At 31.0% G+C, this 23,771-nt stretch overlaps 3 protein-coding genes across 7 annotated transcripts; 1 reads left to right on the top strand and 2 right to left on the bottom strand.

Annotated features, from left to right (window-relative positions):
* Window positions 1-4,798: 4,798 nt before the first annotated feature.
* Window positions 4,799-6,263, top strand: LOC114392615. Its single transcript, XM_028353815.1, has 2 exons — window positions 4,799-4,954; window positions 5,291-6,263. The coding sequence occupies exons 1-2, from the start codon at window positions 4,895-4,897 to the stop codon at window positions 5,888-5,890; spliced, it is 660 nt and encodes a 219-aa protein (XP_028209616.1). The 5' UTR covers window positions 4,799-4,894; the 3' UTR covers window positions 5,891-6,263.
* Window positions 6,264-7,109: 846 nt separating this feature from the next.
* On the bottom strand, window positions 7,110-11,378 carry LOC114392248 (peptidyl-tRNA hydrolase ICT1, mitochondrial-like). 3 transcript variants are annotated; one of them, XM_028353299.1, is made up of 8 exons: window positions 10,960-11,375; window positions 10,678-10,737; window positions 10,512-10,594; window positions 10,233-10,297; window positions 10,101-10,134; window positions 8,423-8,493; window positions 8,142-8,273; window positions 7,110-7,660 (listed from the first exon to the last, which is right to left on the bottom strand). In XM_028353299.1, the coding sequence occupies exons 1-7, from the start codon at window positions 11,246-11,248 to the stop codon at window positions 8,183-8,185; spliced, it is 693 nt and encodes a 230-aa protein (XP_028209100.1). In that variant the 5' UTR covers window positions 11,249-11,375; the 3' UTR covers window positions 7,110-7,660; window positions 8,142-8,182. The 3 variants fall into 3 exon arrangements, with proteins under 3 accessions (XP_028209100.1, XP_028209101.1, XP_028209102.1); XM_028353300.1 differs by lacking the exon at window positions 7,110-7,660 and adding an exon at window positions 7,670-7,783 and having other exon boundaries at window positions 10,960-11,376; XM_028353301.1 differs by lacking the exon at window positions 7,110-7,660 and having other exon boundaries at window positions 8,202-8,273; window positions 10,087-10,134; window positions 10,960-11,378.
* Window positions 11,379-14,266: 2,888 nt separating this feature from the next.
* Window positions 14,267-17,723, bottom strand: LOC114394070. Of its 3 annotated transcripts, none has more exons than XM_028355627.1 (7): window positions 17,572-17,723; window positions 16,629-17,119; window positions 16,344-16,504; window positions 16,175-16,255; window positions 15,959-16,034; window positions 15,498-15,572; window positions 14,267-14,734 (listed from the first exon to the last, which is right to left on the bottom strand). In XM_028355627.1, exons 2-7 carry the CDS (start codon window positions 17,092-17,094, stop codon window positions 14,532-14,534), a joined length of 1,062 nt encoding a protein of 353 aa, XP_028211428.1. In that variant the 5' UTR covers window positions 17,095-17,119; window positions 17,572-17,723; the 3' UTR covers window positions 14,267-14,531. The 3 variants fall into 3 exon arrangements, with proteins under 3 accessions (XP_028211428.1, XP_028211431.1, XP_028211430.1); XM_028355630.1 differs by having other exon boundaries at window positions 16,629-17,095; window positions 17,572-17,694; XM_028355629.1 differs by having other exon boundaries at window positions 16,629-17,101; window positions 17,572-17,694.
* Between the last annotated feature and the right edge of the window lie 6,048 nt (window positions 17,724-23,771).

Consider the following 23,771-nt stretch of genomic DNA (forward strand, 5'->3'; position numbering starts at 1 on the left):
AAGAGATCACAAAAGCATGGCATGGTGTGCAACTTAAGTATTGGTGCTTGCTTAAACTTTGTCAGGAGATCCTGTGACATTGCATCAACTTTTTCTACTTTTATCTACTACTACACTCTAACTCTTTATTTTTTGAAAAATATACACTAACCAAAGAAGTTTATAAGCTTCTCAAAAAGTCTTGTCAAATTCAAGAAGCAGGACAAAGGCTATTTCATTTTATAACTTAAGTAATTACATTAATAATTTTCAATATTTCAGATTGAAATATCTAATTGTTTTCTTATCTAATGGAATTCTACTTTTGTTAAATATCTTTTCTGCTAAGTATCTTGATAGACAAGTTGGTAATTATCTTGGTGTACCTAGTGGGTCACGAACTCACGTACGATGGAGAAAAATAGACGATTGTGTTCCTTTAGCAACGCGGTAACGTCCATCAATTCATGATTGTTATCTTGACATGGTCACACTCACATAACTGGATTCAGTTCAAACTTCAAAGAATGAGAGCTTATTAAAAAACAAAGTTCAAAAAATGAAAGCGATACATCTTATAGGCATGAACACTTAATCACATCTTATCAGGAATATTTTCAAGATATGTCCAAAAAGGATTTTACAAATGTACGTTTGTCTCGTATTAATATCAATATTTTTTACATATAGCATGCTGACACTGAAATTAAGGGAAAACTCATTCAAAAAAGTATGTTTTTAAACTAAGTAAATTAGGTAAAAAGAAGTTTGGTTTATTAAGAACATTAGTTTATATGATTTAAACATGTTTTTGGTTTTTATAATATATTATCTTTTAATTTTAGTCCTTATAATTTATTTTTTTTTAAAATGATGCTCGTAATTTTTTCCTTCTCTCTTATCTCTCTGCTCACAGTGATGTAGTTTAATATAAACCAACCTTAGAACGGTTTCACTTTAATTGTAGGACTTTTCTTTTCTGATATTGCACTTAATAATGTTTTAGAGAATATCTCAAAAAAATCAAGAGAAATTTGATTGATGATTAATTATCCGAAGAAAATTTCATATGTATTACAGTCAGTTTTTAATTAGCAAAGTCAAAGTTTGTTGTAGTGTTTGTTTTGTTTATCATATATGTTTTTTTATTATTTAAGTAGAACTTGATCAAACAACATGATGATGAGATCTTGGAATTTATAGTGTTATGTATACAAAGTAGTGTACCAAATTTTATTAGTTATTTTGTTTAGCCCACTAAATTGCCAAGGATTCTCAATCTGTTTGGTTAGTTTAATTTTAAAAAGTGGGTGTTGTTTGCAAGTTGTTCATTTATAAGGAGATAAACAAAAGCTAGTTTAATTTTTTTTTAAAAATATTGGTTATAATGATCTTAAGCTTGTGAACATGTGAATGAAAGAAATTAATTCGGATCCAAGTGGAAAGAATTTTTCTCTTTTTCCTCTTTACTTTTTCATGTTTCCATAAATAAAAAATGATACTTTATATTAAAAATAGACTAGCTAGACCTAACTTACTCTTAAAAAATTAATTCCAGAAGGAAAAAATATATTTATATATCATAAGGAATATTTTGACTATATTCTTAATTAACGCAAGATATTTTATATCTTTCATAGTGTGAGAAAAAAAAATGATAAAGTTACTTTTTAACCAAGAACATCTGGATTGGTGAAAGTCGTTAATGTTGTATAATTCAAATTTTTATATGAGAAAGATAGCTTCCCAATTTTTATACTTTGGTTTCATAATTTAAAAAGCAGTTTAAACTTAAAACAATTGAGTTAAAGTTGCTTAATACATGGTCAGTGTAGATAAGAGGAAGGGAATTTGATTAAATAAAAAGAAAAAACAGACTTTTAAAAACAAAAATTCATTGGTTTTTCTTTGATTTGATTTTTTTTCTCAAACTCTTAAACAAACAGCAGGGTAAGTGTCAATTTTGAATCCACGAGGAATATACGTTATTATATATTATATACTAATTAAAATGGAACCAGTGAATTGTTGGAGCTGATTATAACTTTGGAGGGTCATAATCGGATCGCGGGCCACCATATTTTAAATCCTGTAATGCTAACCCATTATTTGTATTCCCACAAAATCAATTATTTGACTATAGTACATCGTTACGTTTATTAATTGAAATATCATAGCATATGGTTATAAGCTTAACATGTTAAAAAAAATTGCGCATGCGCACCCCAAGTGATACAGATACGTTGGACAGGGCAAAATGGGCGATGGGAGAATAAGAATCAAAACCTAACTGGGAGACGTTAATCAACAGATGGAATGTGATTTATGATGTGGAGTTACTGTAATTAAGCGTAGCATCCAAGCTAAGCAGCAACTTTTTTTTTTAGTTTAATAATGATACAGTCATGATATAAAATAATTTTATTTTATTATTTAATTATAAATCATTATTAAAATAATTTTTAAGATAATTTTATAAAAATTAATAAACTTATTATAAATAATAAAATATAATTGAAAGAGAGTGTAAAATTTATATTATTAGCGTATAATGATTTTTTTTTCTTCTTTTTTTATGAGAATATTTGTGCAAATTTTAAAATGAAATCAGGTTTTTTGGGTAAGTATTCGAACATATCAGTCCCTGGTCAGCATAACTTAGAAAATGTGGTTTTGAATGGGACTCATACTCAGATCAGATGATCCTCTTCATATAAAATATATCGTTATGGACGCGGTGACCTTGAAACCCCTAAGAGACAAAATACATGTAATATGCTTCTGGAAGTAATCTAATACCCTGAATTCTTATTCTCTAAGAATGCACACCAACGAATATAAGTCATTCATTTGACGATATCATCTATCCTCCATGTATTGTTTCTGTCTTTTGTACTATATTGTATATTTTAATTTTAAACAAACGTAGAATATGAGTAGTTGCAGTCGTTTTCCCAACTTCATTACTGACAAGGAATTCCTTTCCGACAAGCGCGCAAAAGTTTTTCTTATCAGTATTCTAAGACTAGTTATGAATAAATTTAGTGCGTGATATTTTTTAAGGTTTAAAGACATGGTACATAAAACTTAAATAATGATTTACTATTTATGATATTTTCTTTTTTCAGAACTTTTTTATTGTTCTATTTAATAAAAATTCCTCGTAATAATAGTTACAGATTTATTAAGAAAACACTTGTAAGTTGTAATTTGTAAACCATTTATTGAGATACTTTTATTTATTCAATATAGAAAACAAAATACTTGTAAGTTGTCTTTGATACTTCCGTGGACGGAAAAGACTCTATCTGAAATATGTTCATAGAGTAAATAAAAATACACATTTAATAAATTAGAATTATGAAAGGTTTTATTAAATATAGATAATATTTAATAATTTGGAAATTATTGTAAAATAGCATCTCTCTCTCTCTTTTTTTTTTTTTTCTGTTATGGCATTGGAAGCCAACACCTGCTCACACGGCCATGCCCATATGGTTTTATAGATGTTACTTTCAGTGGCGTTGGCCTAGCTATATGCCTATGATAATTTTGGTAACTCACAAGAGTCATTGGCCAAGCAAGTGGGCAGTGGCACTAGGATTGAAACCAAAACCAAGGGCAGCAAGAACAGGAAACAAAAGTAAGCAGAAATTCAACTTTCGCATCTGATGGTTAACAAAAACCTGGATTCTCTGCATTCAGTCACGACTCACGAATATAATGAATAATTATTGTTACAGTATAGGATTTTTTAGGGTTTGAAATTGCCGAACCAGAACATTTGTGTGTATTTTAATTTGTCTAACCTCTATGTTTTGTGTGGATTATAAGGTATGACGTAAATGTTAGACAAATTAAACACATATGCTCTCGTCCTCAAATCTTAGAGAGAAAACTTATAGCAATGGAAATAATTGTAAATCATGTTGCTCCATCCTCCTACTTCATTATCTTATTACCTATAAAATATTGGGAAAAAAGTAAATATATATAATATTTTAAAATTTTAAGTACTTTCCTTAAAAAAATAAGGGGATGATTTGTGGGACAGTAAGATATTTTCAGTGCTTCGAATTTCACACATTTACAGTCATGGTAATAATAGTTATTGGATAAAGATCAAATAGATAATATTTTATCTTGAAAATTACACTTTAAAATATACATTCAAAATTTAAATTGTTCAATATTCATCTAATGATATTGATTTATGAATGCATAAATGCACCAAATCGGATTCTTGATTAACAACATATATATACTACTGGTACATAATTTCATTTGTATTTCTTTATATTCTTTTAACAAATTCTTACAATATATATTTTCTCTCTCTTCATTACATCATTTATTTTAAAGTAAATAATATATACACTCTATCATAAATTAGTGTAATTAATGCATTAATATTTATAACAATTGTCTCAAAAGTTATACTAATAGTATTTTTTTATTGATAGACAATTAATAGTGTAAAATTGGTATATAAAGAACAAACTATTTATTTTATCTCACATTTTATTTCTTTATATATAAGTACACTCGTCCAGCAAAAATTACCACTTTTTATTTGCTGAATACAACAAAACTTACCATACTAACTTTTCCAATCTTCCGTTATGAATGTGCAACTAAATTCTGTTTGCACAGTACACGTAAGACACGACAGGGAAAGCATTGTTAATCGTGAGTCAGAGAGACAAGAATAACACTTGTGAAGAAAAACAAACAGAAAAACCCGGAGTTATCCGAATCTAACAACCACGTCAGATTTGCGCGGAATAAATGTCAACGGTCCTACTCTCTCTCTCTCTCTCTATCTCGCCATAGCCAATATATTAATCCCTCGTGACCCAATTCCTCCCATATTCAGTAATTCACAATCTCAGACAGAGAAACCAATCGGAGGAAAATGAAACTAGTTTGGTCCCCAGAGACAGCATCCAAAGCATACATCGAAACAGTTCAATCTGTAAGCATTATTTTTAACAGGCAAATGTTACTTTCGTTAATTTTGTTAGAAATATTATTTAATTTGGAACCTCTACTTTCTTCCTTTATGTCTCGTCAATCTTAAAGCGTGTAAGCACCTTTTTTGTGTTTGTTTGGTCTGTTTCTACTGCATTATTTACCAGTAATATAATCGTGTATATAAATTAAATGAAGGACGATCTTTATTTTACCTGCAAGCATGTTTTGTGAGATTTAGTTAGACCAAATCTAAATTCTAAAAAATTGATTATTTTTTAATATCGATAAATATTAATTGTTAATTTTTGTTAATCGTGTTTTATTGTTTTCTTTGCAGTGTCGGATTTTCCGGGAATCCGGGGTGGCGGAGCTGGTGTCGGCGATGGCGGCGGGGTGGAACGCGCAGCTAATCGTGGAGACGTGGTCGGAGGGGGGAGTGATAGCGACGAGCGTGGGTTTAGCCGTGGCGAGAACTCACACGTGCGGGAGGCACGTGTGCGTGGTGCCCGACGAGAGGTCGAGGGCGGAGTACGCGGAGAGAATGGGGGAGGCGGGGATGTCGCCGGAGATCGTGGTGGGGGAGGCGGAGGAGGTGATGGAGGGGTTGGGCGGCGGGATAGACTTCATGGTGGTGGATTCCACGCGCGGAAACTTCTCCAGAGTGCTGAGGCTGGCGAAGCTGAGTAACAAAGGCGCGGTTCTTATATGCAAGAACGTGAACTCCGCCACCAATATTGCTTCTTCTTCGGGTTTCAGATGGCGGAGCGTGCTCGAAGAAGGGTCAGGGTCGCGTCGTGTGGTTCGTTCGGTGTTTCTTCCTGTGGGGAAGGGGCTTGACATAGCACACGTGTCGGCCATTGGGGGGGGCTCCGCTGCTAAGAGATGGTTCAAGCATGTTGACCAACAATCAGGGGAGGTGCACGTTATTAGACGATGAATTTGTGCATATTTCATTTGCAGTTATGAGGTGCATTTTCAATGCAGCTTCAACGAATAAAAACTAAAACAAATGTTCTGATTCTTTGGCCGAATGAGTTTTGTCTCATAATTATTTTGTACCAGATTTTTAACATGTTCTTTGTCTCACTAGGGTTACGTACGTTTTTAGTTTTAGCAGCACTTCTATTAGGGACAGATTGGGACAAAAGTTAAGTATAGTTGCCTAGGCTTTCTCATGTCCGTAACTAGTATTCAATTTTGCTCTTTCTTGTGTAAATACGCTGATACAATACAGCATGAATTGTGTATGCCACAGACCATCCTATTTGTTTTATGATTCGTTATAATATAGATATATCACCTTACTCTGATCTGATCTTCACCCATATTTGTAGATTGTCCATTTTCTTAAGCCAACTACTTTTATTTTTTTACAAATTCTCTCATAAATTTGTATAATACTTTAATAAAATAGTTATTTTTAGTTTATGTAATTTCAATCAAATGTGTTCAATTTCCTTATATTTTTATAACGAATTTAACCCTCAAACGTTGAGAAAAATATAGTTTTATCTTGCTTTTTAATGTTGGAAAGGACAAAATTCATATATTTCATCATGTTGACACACGTTCCAATGCATTATTTTGTGAGAAACAATAAATTAATACTTCTCTTTGAACGTAATTTAAAGTTTACTCAACGAAAAAACACACACTTAATCGTATTATAAAAACTAAAAACATGTTTTTCTTTGTAAAAATTATTAAATGAAAAATAAATAAATTTAATGTATTAAAACTTTAAAAACATTCAATATTTTCTTTATCTATTTAGTAAGAATTAGTATAAATTTACCAGCTCAGAAATTGGAAAGGGAAAGGACAACACCCCATCTATCTTTGAATCATTCACAGCACCCCGATAACATCCCACATATATTTGAATCATTTACCGCACATCCCTCTCCATCCTCTGCATCTCTCTCTGTTATTTAGTTAATTTTTTTCTTCATATTTTTAAACTTTCATGCTTTCGTTTTTTGTGCTACTGCAAAAGAAAATCCAATTTGCTATCATATATGACCTAGGGCCTAGCCCCTAGAGCACGAAAACACATTTTAGTCACGACATCCCGAATCTTATAGTTTATAGGACCACCATGAGTTATGGTTAAAACTTAAAAAGCAATAAGAAAATGACATGATATTTATCGTGTATTTGTTTAAGAGCAATGCATCCCATTTTCAATTTTTAGCAAATTGCGTGTAATACAAGTGGAACCGTTCTTCTACCTACTAGGATAAAATAAAAAGTCTATCACGGAAATGTAACAATATACGAACCTACTAAGGAACCAACCTTCCCAGCTATCTAAATGACAAAATTGGTCGCAATTACAGCGGCATTATGTATTGACGTGTTTTTACGTGAAGCACGTTCCCAAGGTTGTTGACTTTCAATGTTTGTATAGATCCATCAATCTGGACACGTGCCAAAGGCGCATTAAAAGGGCAAAAGGCTGACACAGAAAACAATACAGATTCAACCAATATACGATATTTCTATTTGAAAATATTGTATTCGTTTAGATCCTAGCTACATCACAATTGGCTAACTAACAATAGGTTGTCACAAACCACCATTGAGGTCCTTCCAGCGGGATGATTGCTTGTTGGGCTATGCTACTTGAATTCACGGTTATATTCAACCATTCATCTAATGTGTGTGTATCCAATATGGTAGTATAAGAGGACTGTGCTTCTGCGTCCTGCAGCTCAAAGATTCAGAGAAGACATCAATCGAGAATACAGGCAGAATGATATTGACAATAGAAAGTTGGATAAATAGTCAAATTTGTTCCCAAAAGTGTGATACGGTGATAAATTGATTCCTGAAAGATGAAAAATATAAATTTAATCCCAGAATATACTAAAAATATGACAAATTAGTCTTGCTGTTAAATTTGTGAAATTATTTTGTCGCTAAGTTGAAATGTTCAATGATTAATTTGATAAGAAATTGTATTTTTAAGTTCTAAAGTTTAAGGATCAATTTATCATTAAATTATCTGCAAACTGCACGACTAATTTGTTGCATTTTTTACACATTCAGGGACTAAATTTGAATTTTTCATCTTTCGGAGACCAATTTATTAGTGCCTCACACTTTCATGGACGAATTTGGTTATTTACCTAGAATGTTTGATGAGTGAATCTCAAGTAACCAATAATGTTGAATGGTGAACTTACAAAAATGATAAAACAGTTTCAAGATTCTGGACAACACCATATTAGTCCCAGCTATTTTTACTTCTCCTAAACGCCTTCTTATCTGAAAGCACCTTCTTGCTTTTGAGGCGTTTCTGTTCTCCTATGGCAGCCCTTCAAAAGTGCAAATTTAATTAACAGCTGTCAGTTACATGCCCTTCACCATTCTAGTGTAATAGAAGCCACAAGCAAAATGGTACCCAAAATAAGAAATTGTATTTAACCTGAAGTATTAGAAAACATAAAAAGAGAAGTGCTCTTACATCTTCGCAATTTTCTTCTTTTGCTCTTCTGAGGGAGGCGGCGGAACATAAGATGCCGCATCAATGATTTCCTATTTTTTGCCATTAAATAAACAGAAAAGCACCATTGCTAAGTAAAAGCCAGTTTTTAGAAACAAGAAAAGAGGTAAATGAACTCAATTTATGTTGTTGAAAAGGGGGAAGAAGGAAGATTAGATAACTTAAATCTAACATCCAAATAAACACATCATATCATAGATGACCCTAACCAATATTTTTTAAGGGAATCACTGGCATACATGGTTGTTCCATATAAAATATTTGGTATATATTGCAATAAAACTAATACATTTCCCTTCCCATTAGTCCTTATCTGGATCCGAACAAGTACCATGGACCAGTGATAGACATGGTTTGCAGTCAATTTGGTATGTGGTACAAGACTTTTCTAGGTATGTGGAACAGAGGGGTATTTGATTTGCTATTTCAGATAAAAATCCTCTTAGCATTAGATTGCCAAGTGCTAGGCATTAAGTTCTACTACACTAACATGTCAAAACTAACAACATATAAAGCAAAATAGTTATTGTGATTGCACTAACTAAATAGGCCTGGGTCCATTATATGAACACTGCCTTCAAGTGATGTTGTGCATTTTGCTTTCGCAATGCAGCAGAGAGGTTATGTTTTTTAAAAAAATAACCCAATCAATCTCTATCTCCTGTGGCCACCTCCTTCAAATGCAGAGCCTTCATCAAACACAGAAGAAGAGAATAATCACATATGCAGAAGCAGAGTAAAGTCGCTGTCCTATGCTCCAATAGGGTCTAAAAACAGGAATGCTACTATGGGCATTTTGGCACAAATGACCTATGTTGAGAGTGAACGTTCCAAAATGTGGACATGGAAATCAACCAACTCAATGATGAAGAAAAAAACAATCAATGAGTAGTGGAAAAAACAATAAGGAACTACTGTACCAACTCCTCCCAGAAATGTTCCGTTTCCCATTAAAATGTTATTCCAACTCATAAGAGAATAAAAAAAATAGCCAGCAACAGAAATCTTCAAATTTGACTTATAATGTCTGAATACAATACAAGAATACAGAAATGAGGGGAGAGGTATGTCTACCGCCAAGTCACTATCCTAAGCTGCATTCTTCCACTGGTTTGTTTATATGTAAGAGATTGGATTATTACAAACCTCACATTTTTCACAAGTGAACACCTCCAAACCCCAAAACCAGAGAAGAATAAGAAGTAACCAAATTCAGAGCTACCAGAAAGTAAAAGTCTGTCTTCTCTGTAACTGATGTTACTAGGCAAATAGTCTTATATATTAGAAAAGTCCACTTTAAGGTGCCAACATCTTTTCTTAAAATAAAATAAAGGTCTATCTGGTTTAAGGAAAATTTTCTATTTCCATATTTTACTTTCACTAATAATCACAAAAGTATCACTTTCTTTTCACTGTTTCCGGTAAGAAGAAAAGAGATAGAAATATAATAATTTCCAAATGTACCAAGCAATGATAACTGTCAAGAACCTAAAGAAGAAGAAAAAAATCATTCCTGGTTCTCCACCAAAGAGTATAAGCTTTTAGGAGATATATTTTTTTACAATAACACCTAATGCTAAACACATTCTTTTGAAAAATTTCAATAAAAAAAATTATATACTAACTTTTCCAGTGTTACCTGAAGCTTTGCCAAAGCATCCTCAATGTTACCCCTGAGAGAAAAAGAAAAAAGGAAGGTAGAATAAGGCCAACCAATCTTGCAACATACAAGGGAAGAGAAAACAAATAGTACAAAAGGGGAGACACAAACTTCTGCGTTCTAGTCTTGGTTGAAGAAATCACAAGCTCCCCATCCTTGTTAATTCGGTTTTTCTCCTGCTCAGCAGCAACAAAATCAAATATCAATAAAACATAAGGTAGACGTAAGTAAGTAGATGATCATTCAAACCAAGAATAAACCAACAACGGTTGAGATTAAGATATACAGGTGCAAAATGTGCACTGCTTCATATAACATTTAAGGCTTATGTAAACAGTTAATGACATGATTTTACGGCAGAGAAGATTAGTGGGGTGAGTTGTGACATACCGTTTGCAAAATCTTGTCTCTGATCCTGTCACTCAACCAATATGCATTTTTAACATTGAAGCGCATGTCCACCTTGGTGTTCACTGTCCAATCAGCACAAACAAACAGAACTAATGAGCCTCCTCAGCATGGCATAAAGTGAAATGAAACAAAACAATGAACGAACCTTTATTGACATTCTGACCCCCGGGTCCTCCACTTCTGGCAAAGCTCACCGTAACATGATCTGAAACCAAACCAAAAAAAAAAAAAAAGCAATTACATTTCTCTTTTCTTTTTAATATTTTGGTTATTATTTGAAAAATGGTGACAAGGGATATAAGGTTGGCTTCGTGGTGGAGGGAGAAGGGAGGAGAAGAGGTTGCGGGTTCAAATCCTCCGCTAATAAAAACTAAGAACAAACTAACTAACAACTAATATTTGCCGATAAAAAAAAAAGGGGGGGAACCTAAGGTGATTTTAGGAGGTGGGCCCTGGTCGGCGGAGAGAGCGCGGTGTTCGGCCTGCTGAAGAAGATGCTGAACCTGCGACAGACGAGACGAGACTTTGTTGGAAGCATCTGAGTCTGAGGAAGAGGAAGCACATCGAATTGCAGGGCGCCCTCGCGAGCGTCGCAATTGAATTGAGAAGGGCAGAGGAGGAGAGAGGCCGCGAAGCGCAGAAGAAGAGAAGTGAAGTGTGGAAGAAGAGAGTTGCAACATCTCCTTCACTAGCATTCTTGTGGTGCCGCTAGCCATAGATAAACTAAACTATAAACCACAACCTTAACCCTGCGCACTTTTTTTGTCTTGCCTTTTCCCAGATTGTGGTTCGTCTTCAACTTGCACCGTGGTGGTGGCGTGGCGGTTTCGTTTTTTCATTTTACTCCCCCAATTCCTAAATAGAAGAATTTGTCAACTAATTGAAGTTACTTGAAAAGTGATTAATTTAATTAATCACATTATATATGATAATTATTTATACTGTTATTTAAAAATGATCATTTATTTATTTATTTGTTCTCATTAGTATTTTGAGAAATAATAATTAAGTAAAAATATTCAAGAGAAAAAATAATTAATGTATTTAAAAATTAAAAATTTGTGTTATAAAAAGAGACAAATAATTTTTAAAAGCATCTCATAATTAAGAACAGAAAAAATATTTGTTTTACAGAAGACTTTAAATATGTTTTTATTGTTTAATAAATACTTAATTTTTACGTTTGTTCCTTGATAAATTTTTATTTTTATTGAGTCTTCCGTAAAACAATTTTGTTTTTATCATCCATATTTTATTTTATTCATTTGTAAATTGTGAATTTTATGTTTGACTCCAGATAAATTAATAAATTTTATTTTAGTCTCAATTAATTACACATGAAAAAATTTATCAAAAAACATAAAAAAATCATTAATTTATTAAAGACTAAGAACTAGAAATAAAATTATTATTTTATTAAAAACTCAACACAAAATAATAATTTATTATAAAACAAAGTAAAAATCAAATATTTATTATGAATAAAAAACATAATTATGTCTTTACAAAATTAGGATGTCTCATTGTTGCTCAATTAAGTTAAACAATTCCAAAATTGGGCTCCTTTATTTATTAAATAAGTTAAACTAATATATTTTTTTAAAAATTTATTCAATTATAAAATATAAGACTTTAAGTTATTTAAAAAAATAAGTTTGACAAATTTTAAATAAATACAATTATTATTAAAAAAATCTTATTATTGCTTTTGTACAATATTTTATTGTAATATTTTTAAAATTAAATTAAATGTTTTATTCCTCTAACTTTAATTTTTATTTTATTTTTATCGTGTATTTTTTTTTATTTCATTTCATATGGATGTTACAATTGTAAATATGAATGTGCCTATACTTTCAGAGTGTATACATGCATTTTTTTAATTAATTTTTTTTTAAACATTGTAATTAGGGTCTTATGCTCTTTTGTAGAACTTCGAAGCATTCCTACGAGATTTGTTCTTTTGAGCTAATTATAAAATTAATCTGTTTAAAATTTAATCACTTAAATTTTTTTATTTCTCCTCAATGATATATATTCTATGTATATTGAACCCATTTGTTGAAGAAATTTTGATGATATAAATTTGTATCTAGATCAAGCACACATTATTTAGAAGTTAATACAATTTATTTTATTAGAACTTTGTATGGGGTCTCACTCTACTACATCTTAGTTTATTTAATGTGTTAAATTATGATTCTAATAATTAAAGTTATGATTTAGATGAATTTTAGAATATATTTGGAGTTAAATATGGATTCTTCAACTAAAATAAAATATAAAACTAGTAATCGAGCACACGGATCAATTAGTATGAAATTATTCTAATTCAATCAGAATTCTCATATTCAAATCTTGAATATACATTAAATATTCAAAAAAAAAAAAAACTTTGTCACTCATAATAATGTTATTTTATTCAGACATAATCGTTTTCACATAAAAATACCTATGATGTATATAAAAAAATAGCTTAAAATTGACATTTTACTCATTCAATTGGTTTGAAAAAAATTAAAACATGTGTTTGAAAACACCTTATTAATCCAAAAAATTGTAAAATCAGTGAAAAATTACAGAAACAAGTAGCAGCTTTTTGTAGAGACATGACTTATAATGTCAAACAAGTCTCTCATTTAATTTCAAAACATGCTATAAATTGGACAAGTTTTTTAAATTTCTTTAAGAAACCAATCTACTCTCATCTGGAGTTGATGTCACTTCCTCTATTATTCTTTTGTTTCAATTTAGTTTTTAATCAATTATGACATTTTTGTATCAACTGTGACAATTTTTAATAAAAGAATCAATTGAAAAAAAAAAGAATCCTAATACAACTAAAGAAATTAGAAGATCAAACCAAAATAAAAATAGACAATCAATTATTAACCTTTTATTTTAAATGTATATTAGTTAGCCTGTTTAAAGACTTTAGCTGACTGACTAAATATAAGTTTAAGCCAAGAGGTAGGTTTATATGCTTATCTAAAAATTTATTATAAATAAATTTTCACGTCACGCTAGAAGAAGGGAAATAAAAAAAATACAAGAAAAACATTGAATTATGTTTTCAGATCTTTTTGGCTAATTACAACAAAAAATTACATACTTAATTATAAATAAGGTGAAAATTTTGGCCTTTTGGGTAAACAATCTTGCACTTGGTCAATCTCCAAAGAAGTAAAAAAAAAAAAAAAAAAACAGTATCATTTTGCTAAGTTTTAATGCAGATAAATCACTAACGGCTCAATTAATCATTATTCGGAGCTAACATAAATCTATCCATTCATAAATCATTTAATAAGTAAGTCTAACTTATTAGTTATTTTATAAACAAATATCATACACATTTTAGTAAAAAAATTGTAAAATAAATTTAATATTTATGCAAATTTTATCTCAACACTAAAATCCAAGACCCAAATCATAAAAAGACCTATGCCTAAAAAGTTAAAAATGGATTTTGAACTCTATGAACTTACACATTATATTGGATGATTCATTACCCAATAAGAAATGGTGATCCATTAACTAATCTATTAGTTTAATTATTAGATTGATTTGTAGAATCCATCTCCCAACACACACCACATTGCCCAACCGGTTTTCTGCAAATCATAAGTCAGCGCGCCACCTAACCGTAGGTAGCTCTTCCGTGTTCCACCCAAAAACAAAATTACTCGTTCAAAATTAATTTAAATAAGTCCACTTAGCCAACTCACGGGTAGAAATGGGCAAAAAATGTCTTCTTCAAAAAATCAAACCGAATCGAATTATATGATTTGATTCGAACAGAACTGTTTTTTGAAAAATAGTTCGGTTTAATTTTTCCCAAAACAGTTTGATTTTTTTTTGGATCAGTTCATTTCGATCCAGTTCGGTCAACCGTTTTACACACAAATATTGTTCAGTCTTTTCAAAGAAGCAAACCACCGCCAATATAATGTGTGGATGGATGGTTAATTGGGAGTCGGGTATTTCAGAAACATCAGGGCCTTAGTGTCGGCGACGCCCTACTCCTGGACGGTATGCATTCCTACCACTTGAATTTGTCCTAAGTACCCTCTCCTGTGAGCGAGAAGAACCAACTTCATCTCTAGCTTCAGATATTGTTCCCACGGTATGACTATACTCCGAAGAAGGGAGTGCCCAACCTCCACTCCTGGCCTGCTCAGCTTGTCCATTACTACCGCTAGCTTCTGAAACACCAAAGAGCACATTAAAAAAAAATGACAAATAGACTATTGCAGCTCTGAAGAAAGAAATATTCACTCTACAGCCATATAGTGCAAGCACATATGTGAAAGCCATTTATCTTAATACACACTAGAAGTGGGCATACACTTTCGTGTGTTCAAGTTAAAAATTATTTCAGAGATGTGGGGAAGAATGTGCAAGTTGAAAGAAATGAAAAAGAGATTGGAGAAAAAAGGACTGGAAAAAGAAAACACAAACAGTGGTGCTATGAAAGTGCCCATGAATAAGATGACCATGTAGTTTCTAAAAACAAAACGGGTGCAAATACCTAAAACACTCCTGTAATGTTAAAACTTAAAACCAAAGGTTTAAGGGCATTTTCAAAAGTTTAGGAAGACTTCACTGTCACAGCCAAATTGTGCTCCATGGGCCGCCATGGCCGTGACACTAAACAGTGACGTTACAGTGTGCAAACAGCAGCCACTGGCCAATCAACCACTATAGCGCACTTATTGATAACCTAGTTCTGCAGTAAATTTTATTATTTCCTTGAATTTTAATTATTAAAGTAAATTAACATTTATAACCAATGAATATATTACAAAATTTAGCAAATACGTAGATAAACCAATATCGTTTGGAAACTTTTGGTACAGATATGTAAACATAAAATAGTCAATATTCTCTAATAAATTGAAGAGATATCTTCTAGAGAATGAGATTAATTATCCACATCCCCAAGTAGCAGAAAGGATAATCACTCACCAACACTCGCAGTCCATCCAGGCAAATACTTTTGACCCTTTTCCTTCCATTGTTCTTCAAAGCCAGCAAGCTCATCTACAAAATCACAACCCAAAACCTTCAGGAATGCTAACATACAAGGATATGGAATTGTGAAAGTAGATGCCATATCCATAGTTATCATTTATCAACCACTACAGTGGGATAGCAAATAGCAGGATGACCACAAATTCCACAACTAAGAAACTACTACATATAAACTAAATAGGGGTTTTTGTCTCTGATGCAATGGCAGTCGTGATGGCCACAATAACAGCAAGGATTCACGCCATTCCCAGCGCGACAGCAAGATGTAATGCACCAGGCATCCATGGAGCAGCTGCGACCCTCGGCAACACTGCTATAGTGGTGCTATAACGCACCATTGACTACTATGGTCATATCACACCATAAGAATCGTGAATATAAGATTCATGACATACCTTCATTAATATTGAGCAGCGTCTGCCTAGTATCCACCCTACCATCTGAATTCAGATTTCTTGAGAGTGAATGTCCCTATAAAATATCATATACAAGTAAAATAAAATAAGAGACCTGTTAGAAGTTAAACCATTAAAAATTTGACAGCAAAAGTTATTCCAAAACCAAACCAACTGAATCTAACATAGCAACCAAAGAGAATAGTATATGAATACCTTCCCATGAATGCCTCTAGAAATTAGGTGAGAAGCTTGCATTGTGGAACTATCAGCCTCCTTCCTCTCTTCAAATGTCACCTAACACAACAAAGATGGCATCACAAAAATAATATTATGCAAATCTTGGATTTGGTCTAGGTTTTTAAACAACAATCCAAATGCTTACTCCGTCACTTCCACTCCTCCTTGTCCTTGAGGAAGTATAATACAATCCATTTGGGCCACCATAGCTGACGGTTGAGCTCTGGAAGCAGAAACTGTGAGATTGAGGCTGAGGCCCAATTATATTGATTCTGCTCTCATTTCCAGCCTGTCTGATCTTCTTCCCTGCAACATTAACCAAAAGGGGGGGGGGGGGGGGGGGGGGTTGAAATCAGCCTAAGCAAAAACCAACCTGCCCCTTTTGTGAGAGAGCAAAAGCACCTACTGCTGAAAACAAAACACTCGTTACCTTCAATTTCATCATCTGGATGTTCAACAGAGGGTTCACCATCTGACCTACCATGCTTTCTCGGATTTTCTTTCTTCTCCGCGGTGTCATCATTTTCTTCATCAGAGTCCAATTCCTGAATGATTGGTCCCCTCCTTTGTCTACTAGGCTCAGGATTTTGCCGTGCAAGGAACCCAGATGGATGCATACCCGGATGCTCAAGGAACCCAGATGGATCCAAACCCGGGGCTGGATGCTCAAGGAACCCAGATGGATTCATACCAGTGGGGAAAGGAAATCCAGTAGGACCACCAAAGGGACTAGACTCAAACATCCCTCCAAAAGGTTGGGCGAAGAAAGGGTCACTAAATGGGTCCCTACCCCCAAAAAAGCTTGAGATTAAACTCCTGGGAGGTCCAAAGGAACCAAAGCCTCCAAAACCACCAAAATCGAAGAAAGGATCCCTGCCACCCCCAGGTCCTTGCATTCTGTCTCTTTAGATGCAATTTTCACTGTTAATACAGGATGAAGGTAATTAAATCGCAATAAACCATTCAACTAACAATCAATAATTCAATACAAGTTTTTTTAACAATAAATCCTCCTTAGGAAGCCTAATGATCCTATATTTTTATTCAATTCTTGATGCAAACGTACGTTGCCAGAGGATATAATAACATTAGTCATTATTTTTCAAATGCAAATACTAGCGAATTCGTCATAATCCCTAGAAACGCCGCAGAAAAGAAGAACAAAAAGGTTAATCTGCATACACCGAATTTCAAATACAGAATCAATCCACCAAACAGCATCATAATGAGCTGAATTGAACACAAAGATTGGTGAAACGAAGCAAAGAACACACACGATTGAAAAACGAGCAAGCATAACACTAAAAGAGATCAACACAATTAAAATTCAAAGCCCTAGAATGAAAACGAGAGGTTTAAAGAGACGAGAGTACCTGAGAGGGAGAAAAACGAAAGTTGACGTGAAAGACCGATGGATTACTTGGAATCAAAAGAATAGTTCCCTATTTATAAAGATTCTTTGGATAATTCGCAATTCAATTATGGAAATAGAACTCTCTAGTATAACTGTCTAAGTGAGATATGAGATCATACCATTCACCGTGCACGAACATCACATGGGCTTTGTTTCTCGGCTTTTTTTTTTTTTTTTACCATTTGAGGTAAAAAAAATTAATTATCAAATAATAATAATTTTTAATTATTTCTCGGTAAGTTATAAAAATAAATGACAATTAATTGAAAAGTGTCCTTATTTGATATTTTAAAAAAAAAAAAAAAACTAGCCCCAAATGATAAAAAAAAATTCTTGTTTCTCACCATAACCATATGAGCCCAACAACCATACACAGCCTCTAGTTTCAACTTCAATATTTTACTTTTATTTCTATATATTTTTAGAGTAATAATATGTCCAATTAACGAGTATTAAATTTATAATTTGTAAATTTTTAACTATTATTTTTAGTTTTATTAAAATATATGTAAGTAAATATATAGATAAATGATTTTATACCAAATGAAGTACTCGTTAAGCTGAGGGGACACCTGACACATCCAAATCGAGTACCTTCTTCAACATGTGTGAATATATTTTGTACGATACGTCTCGACCCTTAACATATGCAGACAATGAGTACCATTCGGTCGTGATTATCACCAATGAAATCACTGAAGGGTAATTACTTGATTAAAGATATCTAAGCATGATTAGGAGGTGTATTGCACAACTGGTAATCTAAACGTGCAGGCAGACCCATAGACCTCAACCCTAGTAAGGTCAATATAAAAAGGAGTGAACCTTCTAGGTAAGAAAACTGTTTCACTTGAGCATTGAAATATCCTTTTGCAAGTATTTTCTTTCGCTCTTTTAGACACTCACGCACCCGAGACTTTAGCAAAAAATTATAAGCAGATGACCTTTCGGTGCAGTAAAAAATCTTTCCACAAAAGGATAGGTATCTGGTACATTTGTGACATGAATAGATTAAAATCTATATATTTTAGAGAACAAAAATGGTGATAGAAGGTTTTACTTTCTCTGTAACCATAATGGAGCATCTACACCGCCACACGTTATTAGCCTAAACAGCTATAAACTAAAATTTGGTTCACGTAGAATAAAAAAATGGCAATTGTTAGCTACCAAAGGTTTATTTGGGTGAACGCGTTTATGCTACCCGTGACAGGATTCTAATGTTAGACTTTTGGCAAAGAATATTGGTACATACCAAAGATGGACTTATTGGAGGTAAGATAAATATTTGTTTGAATTAACATTGATAAAATTGATTTTATAGGGATGTAGTTTATATTTAAATATTTTATTATAAAATCAAGTTAAGAACAAAATTTCTTATAAAATTTTGAATTTAATTCAAAAGCTACTCAAAATTGTTTTAATCATAATTAAATTTGAATTTTTCTCTAACGTAAAATTAAATATATAAAAATATTTCAAAAATAAATTCTAAACTCAAAATCAAGTTTCCAATATCAAACCAAACACGTATTAAAATATTGTTATAGGCGTTTAGATGATATTTTAACACTATTTGGCAACAACGAAATGGAAACTAGAATAGACATCCCCTGTGCGAAAGTTGAACAACTGTATTCTAAGTATGTTTTTCTAGATTAAACTTGGTGTATTATGGCAATAGTTTCCTGTTAGCAACTGTTGCGACAGTGGGTCACCTTATGATCGAAGGTTAATTGCAATACTATTAGGGTGAAAAGATGATGCTTTACGAGGATATGTGTCGAAATTGACCTTGCTCAACTTGTCGTTTGGAAGACATGTATGGCTTAATGATCACTGGTATAAGCTTGCACATCATTTGTGTTAAATGTGGTTGCTATATATATATGGCAAATCTATGAAAAATTCAGATTTAGTGAAACGAGATCTGCATGGCGAATGGCTAACTGTCAAGCGTAATAAGTCCAATACATCTAATGCAAAAGATTTGGAGAGAAAAAAGGTAAGGATCAATTTATATCTAATAAATTTGATGTTATTTTTGTTATAGATCAAAGGAAAGATATTAGGGGACGTAAACTTAATCATAAGCATGCCATATATGTCATTAGCTACTAATGTAGTTACAACCCAAAATTAGGTCCCACAACATGAAGAAAGTAAAGTGTGGTCATAGAATAATAAGGAGAAAAAAGTCATGATGCATCCATTATCCATATGAAGACCCACGTTGACCAATCTGGTGTAAGTTCATCTTCTTTTTTTGTATGTCATACCCCAATTTTTTCTTTTGGTGGATATGTCATCCCCCAACTAAAACACAAAGAATGTCAAACAATTTGTTTTCTTCATGTCTATCTTGAGGGATTGCCCTCTAGCAGCTCAAGTTAGGTATCATTTGTTGCCGTTTCAGAACAGAAACAATTTCTATACAACAGATTTACCAGACTGGGTTAAGTTGAACTTGGAGCAAAAGGACTGGGCGGGAACTTGGGCGCAAGCTGCTTACTATCTTTGGTTGTGGCGGAATCAGCAGGTTCATAATGTTTCCTTTATTATAAGGCCTTTTAGACATTGGGAAGTTATTAGTCATCATTGCAGGATGTATAAAGACTTGTCCAAACAGATAGAACTTGATCAATTGATTAACAAAAAGTGGAAGTTCTGGTTAATTGGAAACCGAAAGGTATTGGTTGGGTGACTTTGAATACATGCAGATGGCTCTGTTAAAGGGACGTCAAGAGGAGCAACCTGTGGGGGATTGTTGAGACTTGAGAGATGAAAAGGGAAAGTGGGTCTGTAGCTTTGCTAAGAAAGTGGGCAGTACAATGACTTTTATTGCTGAATTGTGGGGAGTTTATGTTGGTTTGTGCATGGCAAAACCAAGTGCAGGTTGATTCAAGAGTGGTTGCTGATTGCTTGGCTGGAGATAAACAAGGTTGTGCAACAGGTTGGAGGCTTGTGAATGATATCAGAAGGCTGGGGGCAATTGTTTTTACTCATGTTTAATGTGAGGCAAACAAGTGTGCGGATGCTTTGGCAAATCATGCTTTTGAGATGTAGAAGAAGCATTGATATTTGAGCAAGTTGTCAGGTTTTCTAAAACTTTTGTTGTTGTTTGATGACTTTGGAGTTCAGACTCCTAGGCCAATTTTTGTGTAGTTTTCTTCTTTCTTTGGGCTTTGGCCCCATCAGTTACCAGAAAAAAAATAAACAAATTAGCTAAGTGTGCCTTCATTTTGTAAATATTTATTTTACAATAAGAAAATAATATTTTTTTTAGAATTTTAGTTATTATTATTTTTTGTGGTATAAGATTCGGGAGTTGATTAGGTATTAAAAAAATATTATTTCCTTACCATGTCCGTTAAATAACAGTACCTCTAGTTAATGACACAAAATTACATAAGTTTGTAAATATTTATTTTATCATAGTAAGAAAGCAATTTTTTTTAGAATTTTACTTATTATTACTTTTTCCATATAATCAAAGTTAAGAATATTTTTTATATTTTTTATTTTTAAGAAAAGAGATTTTTAAATTAGAATTTGAAAAGATACATTTTTATGAAATGATTTTTTATCTTTATAAAAGGAAAAGTTTGAAAATATTTTTATTTTATTTTATGAAAAATAAATATTTCGAATTTATAAGGATATTTTATTACTTTTTTAAGTTTATAGAAAAAAATTCAAAGCTTAAAAACTAAAAAGGATAATGCTTTCAAGGAAAAAAATAATATTAAAAATAGATTCTTTTTTGGATTTTTTAATTAAAAAAATTAGATTTTTGAATTAGAGTTTTAAAAGATACCTATTTTTTACGAAATGATTTTTTACCTTTATAAAAGGAAAATTTTGAAAATATTTATTTTTTATTTTACGAAAAAGAAGGAAGTATTTATAATTTATAAGGGCATTTTTCTTAAGTTTTTTAGTTTATAGAAAAAGGTTCAAAGCTTAAAAACTAAAAAAGATAATGCTCTTACGGAAAAAATATTTTTAATATTTAATTAAAAAAATTGGATTTTTAAATTAGAATTTGGAAAAATACCTATTATTTATGAAATTATTTTTTATCTTTATAAAAGGAAATTTTGAAAATATATCTTTTTATTTTATGAATAAAAGGAAATATTTAGAATTTAATAGGACATTTTTCTTAATTGTTTTTAATTTATAGAAAAATTTCAAAGCTTAAAAACTAAAAAGGATAATACTTTTAAGGGAAAAAATATTTTTAATATTAAAAATAAATTCTTTTTTGAAATTTCTTAATTAAAAAATTTTAGATTTTTAAATTAGAATTTTAAAAAATACCTATTTTTTATGAAAGGATTTTTTATCTTTATAAAATTAAAATTTTGAAAACATTTATTTTTTATTTTATGAAGAAAAAGGAATATTTAAAATTTATAAGGACATTTTTCTTTTTTGTTAGTTGATAGAAAAAAGTTCAAAGCTTAAAAACTAAAAAGGATAATGCTTTTTTTGGAAAAAAAATAATATTTTTTAGAATTTTTTATTACAAAAATTAAATTTGTTTTTTACCTCCTTCCACTAAAATTGTCGAAATGTTAATGGTGAGATTTGAAGCACACACCCTTAACTTCAATAGTCACGGTAAACCGCTAAACTAATATAATTTTTTAACACATAAATAAATGTGACAATGCATGTATACCTTAATAAAGAATTAAAATTATACATATATTTACTATTACTAAATAAAAAATAATATATATTATCAGAATCAATAATTTAATTGATAAATTAATAATAATATTATTAATATTATTAGTGTATTAATATAACAGAAAGACTCAACATTATATTATACTAATAGAGTTATATAAATTATAACTTTCATTAACGTATGAAAGAACACATACTGCTAAATATATTGGTTAACATATATTATTATTAATATTATTGATAAATTATTTTATTATTATTATTAGTATATTTATAGATAAATTAGTAATTTAATAAATATAAATTAGTATATATCAAATAAATATAATTTTTTGTGACTAGAATGTGCAAGTTAAATGATCAATATTTATATCATATACTATTAATTAACCTTTTAATATAGTTATAATTATATTCAATGTATTTATATTTCTATCCAATATACTTATATTCATATTATTAAATTTTTTATTTCATAATTGTTAATGTATGTGTAATTTTTGTTTGGATTGTTTCGGCCTAAGGTATATATATCATAATCTTTATAAGATTAAATTATTTAGGTATTATTTCGGTTTGATCTTTTGATAAAAAAAATTGATTAAGTTTTATTTACTCCTAACCAAATCTCTGATAAACTAGAAAGTTAAGGGGAAAAAATGTCATAAACTTTAATAAATGCATTACAGAAACCCAAGTCAGTGACCTAGTGTTATTGGAGCAACGGGTGAGAGATTTTAATCTTTTTTGTACATGTCATATTGTTATGTCCTTTTTTTTTTCTTTTTTTTATGTCACGTTAACAAATTTCGTTAATTATTAATAGGTGAATCAAAATTAAATAATTATCATACTTGGAGATCAAAACAAAAAATTATTTTTGCGTAGGATTCAAGTTAATAAATGACTAATCATTACACTGTTATTATCAAAATAACATTAGAGATAAATATATCCCATTCGATTAATATTATTGGTTGTGACACAGCAGAATATTTTTTCATTTTATTTTTTTTAGAACTTTTAAAAAAGGTTTTAATTTAATCTACTACTATTGCACCACGTTTATAATAACTATTTGTAAATCCTTTTGATCCAAATGACATTAAAGATAACATCCACTGCTTAATCAATTCTATTATTATAAAATAATATTTTTGTCATATAGGCAAATGTTAGGTGCTAACAGCCTAACACCACATCAATTATTTTCCTATCAAAATGCTGCTAAATTTTATATTCACAAAACTGCATAATTATAATAGTTAAGGTGATTACAATGAATATATATATATATATATATATATATATATATATATATATATAGATTTAATTAAAAAAATTATGAATTTTGATTTTATACAATATGGTATTCAATTTATTAAATTTTATGAAATCTCTTAAGAATTACAATAATCAATTTAACATTTTATTTATAATAAAATTATATATTTTTAT

Source organism: Glycine soja, chromosome 17 (genome assembly GCF_004193775.1).
Source record: "Glycine soja cultivar W05 chromosome 17, ASM419377v2, whole genome shotgun sequence".
Lineage (NCBI taxonomy): Eukaryota > Viridiplantae > Streptophyta > Magnoliopsida > Fabales > Fabaceae > Glycine > Glycine soja.

Excerpts from the sequence above, each read along its gene's own strand:
- LOC114392248 (XM_028353299.1), bottom strand. The coding sequence starts at position 11,248 with ATGGCTAGCGGCACCACAAGAATGCTAGTGAAGGAGATGTTGCAACTC. Across the intron at positions 10,298-10,511 it reads GAGACAAGATTTTGCAAACG|GAGAAAAACCGAATTAACAA; the intron begins GTATGTCACAAC and ends GCTGCTGAGCAG. Across the intron at positions 8,274-8,422 it reads AAGAAGAAAATTGCGAAGAT|GGCTGCCATAGGAGAACAGA; the intron begins GTAAGAGCACTT and ends GCACTTTTGAAG.
- LOC114392615 (XM_028353815.1), top strand. The coding sequence starts at position 4,895 with ATGAAACTAGTTTGGTCCCCAGAGACAGCATCCAAAGCATACATCGAA. Across the intron at positions 4,955-5,290 it reads ACATCGAAACAGTTCAATCT|TGTCGGATTTTCCGGGAATC; the intron begins GTAAGCATTATT and ends TTTTCTTTGCAG.
- LOC114394070 (XM_028355627.1), bottom strand. The coding sequence starts at position 17,094 with ATGCAAGGACCTGGGGGTGGCAGGGATCCTTTCTTCGATTTTGGTGGT. Across the intron at positions 16,505-16,628 it reads TCCAGATGATGAAATTGAAG|GGAAGAAGATCAGACAGGCT; the intron begins GTAACGAGTGTT and ends TTAATGTTGCAG. Across the intron at positions 16,035-16,174 it reads CTAGAGGCATTCATGGGAAG|GGACATTCACTCTCAAGAAA; the intron begins GTATTCATATAC and ends GATATTTTATAG.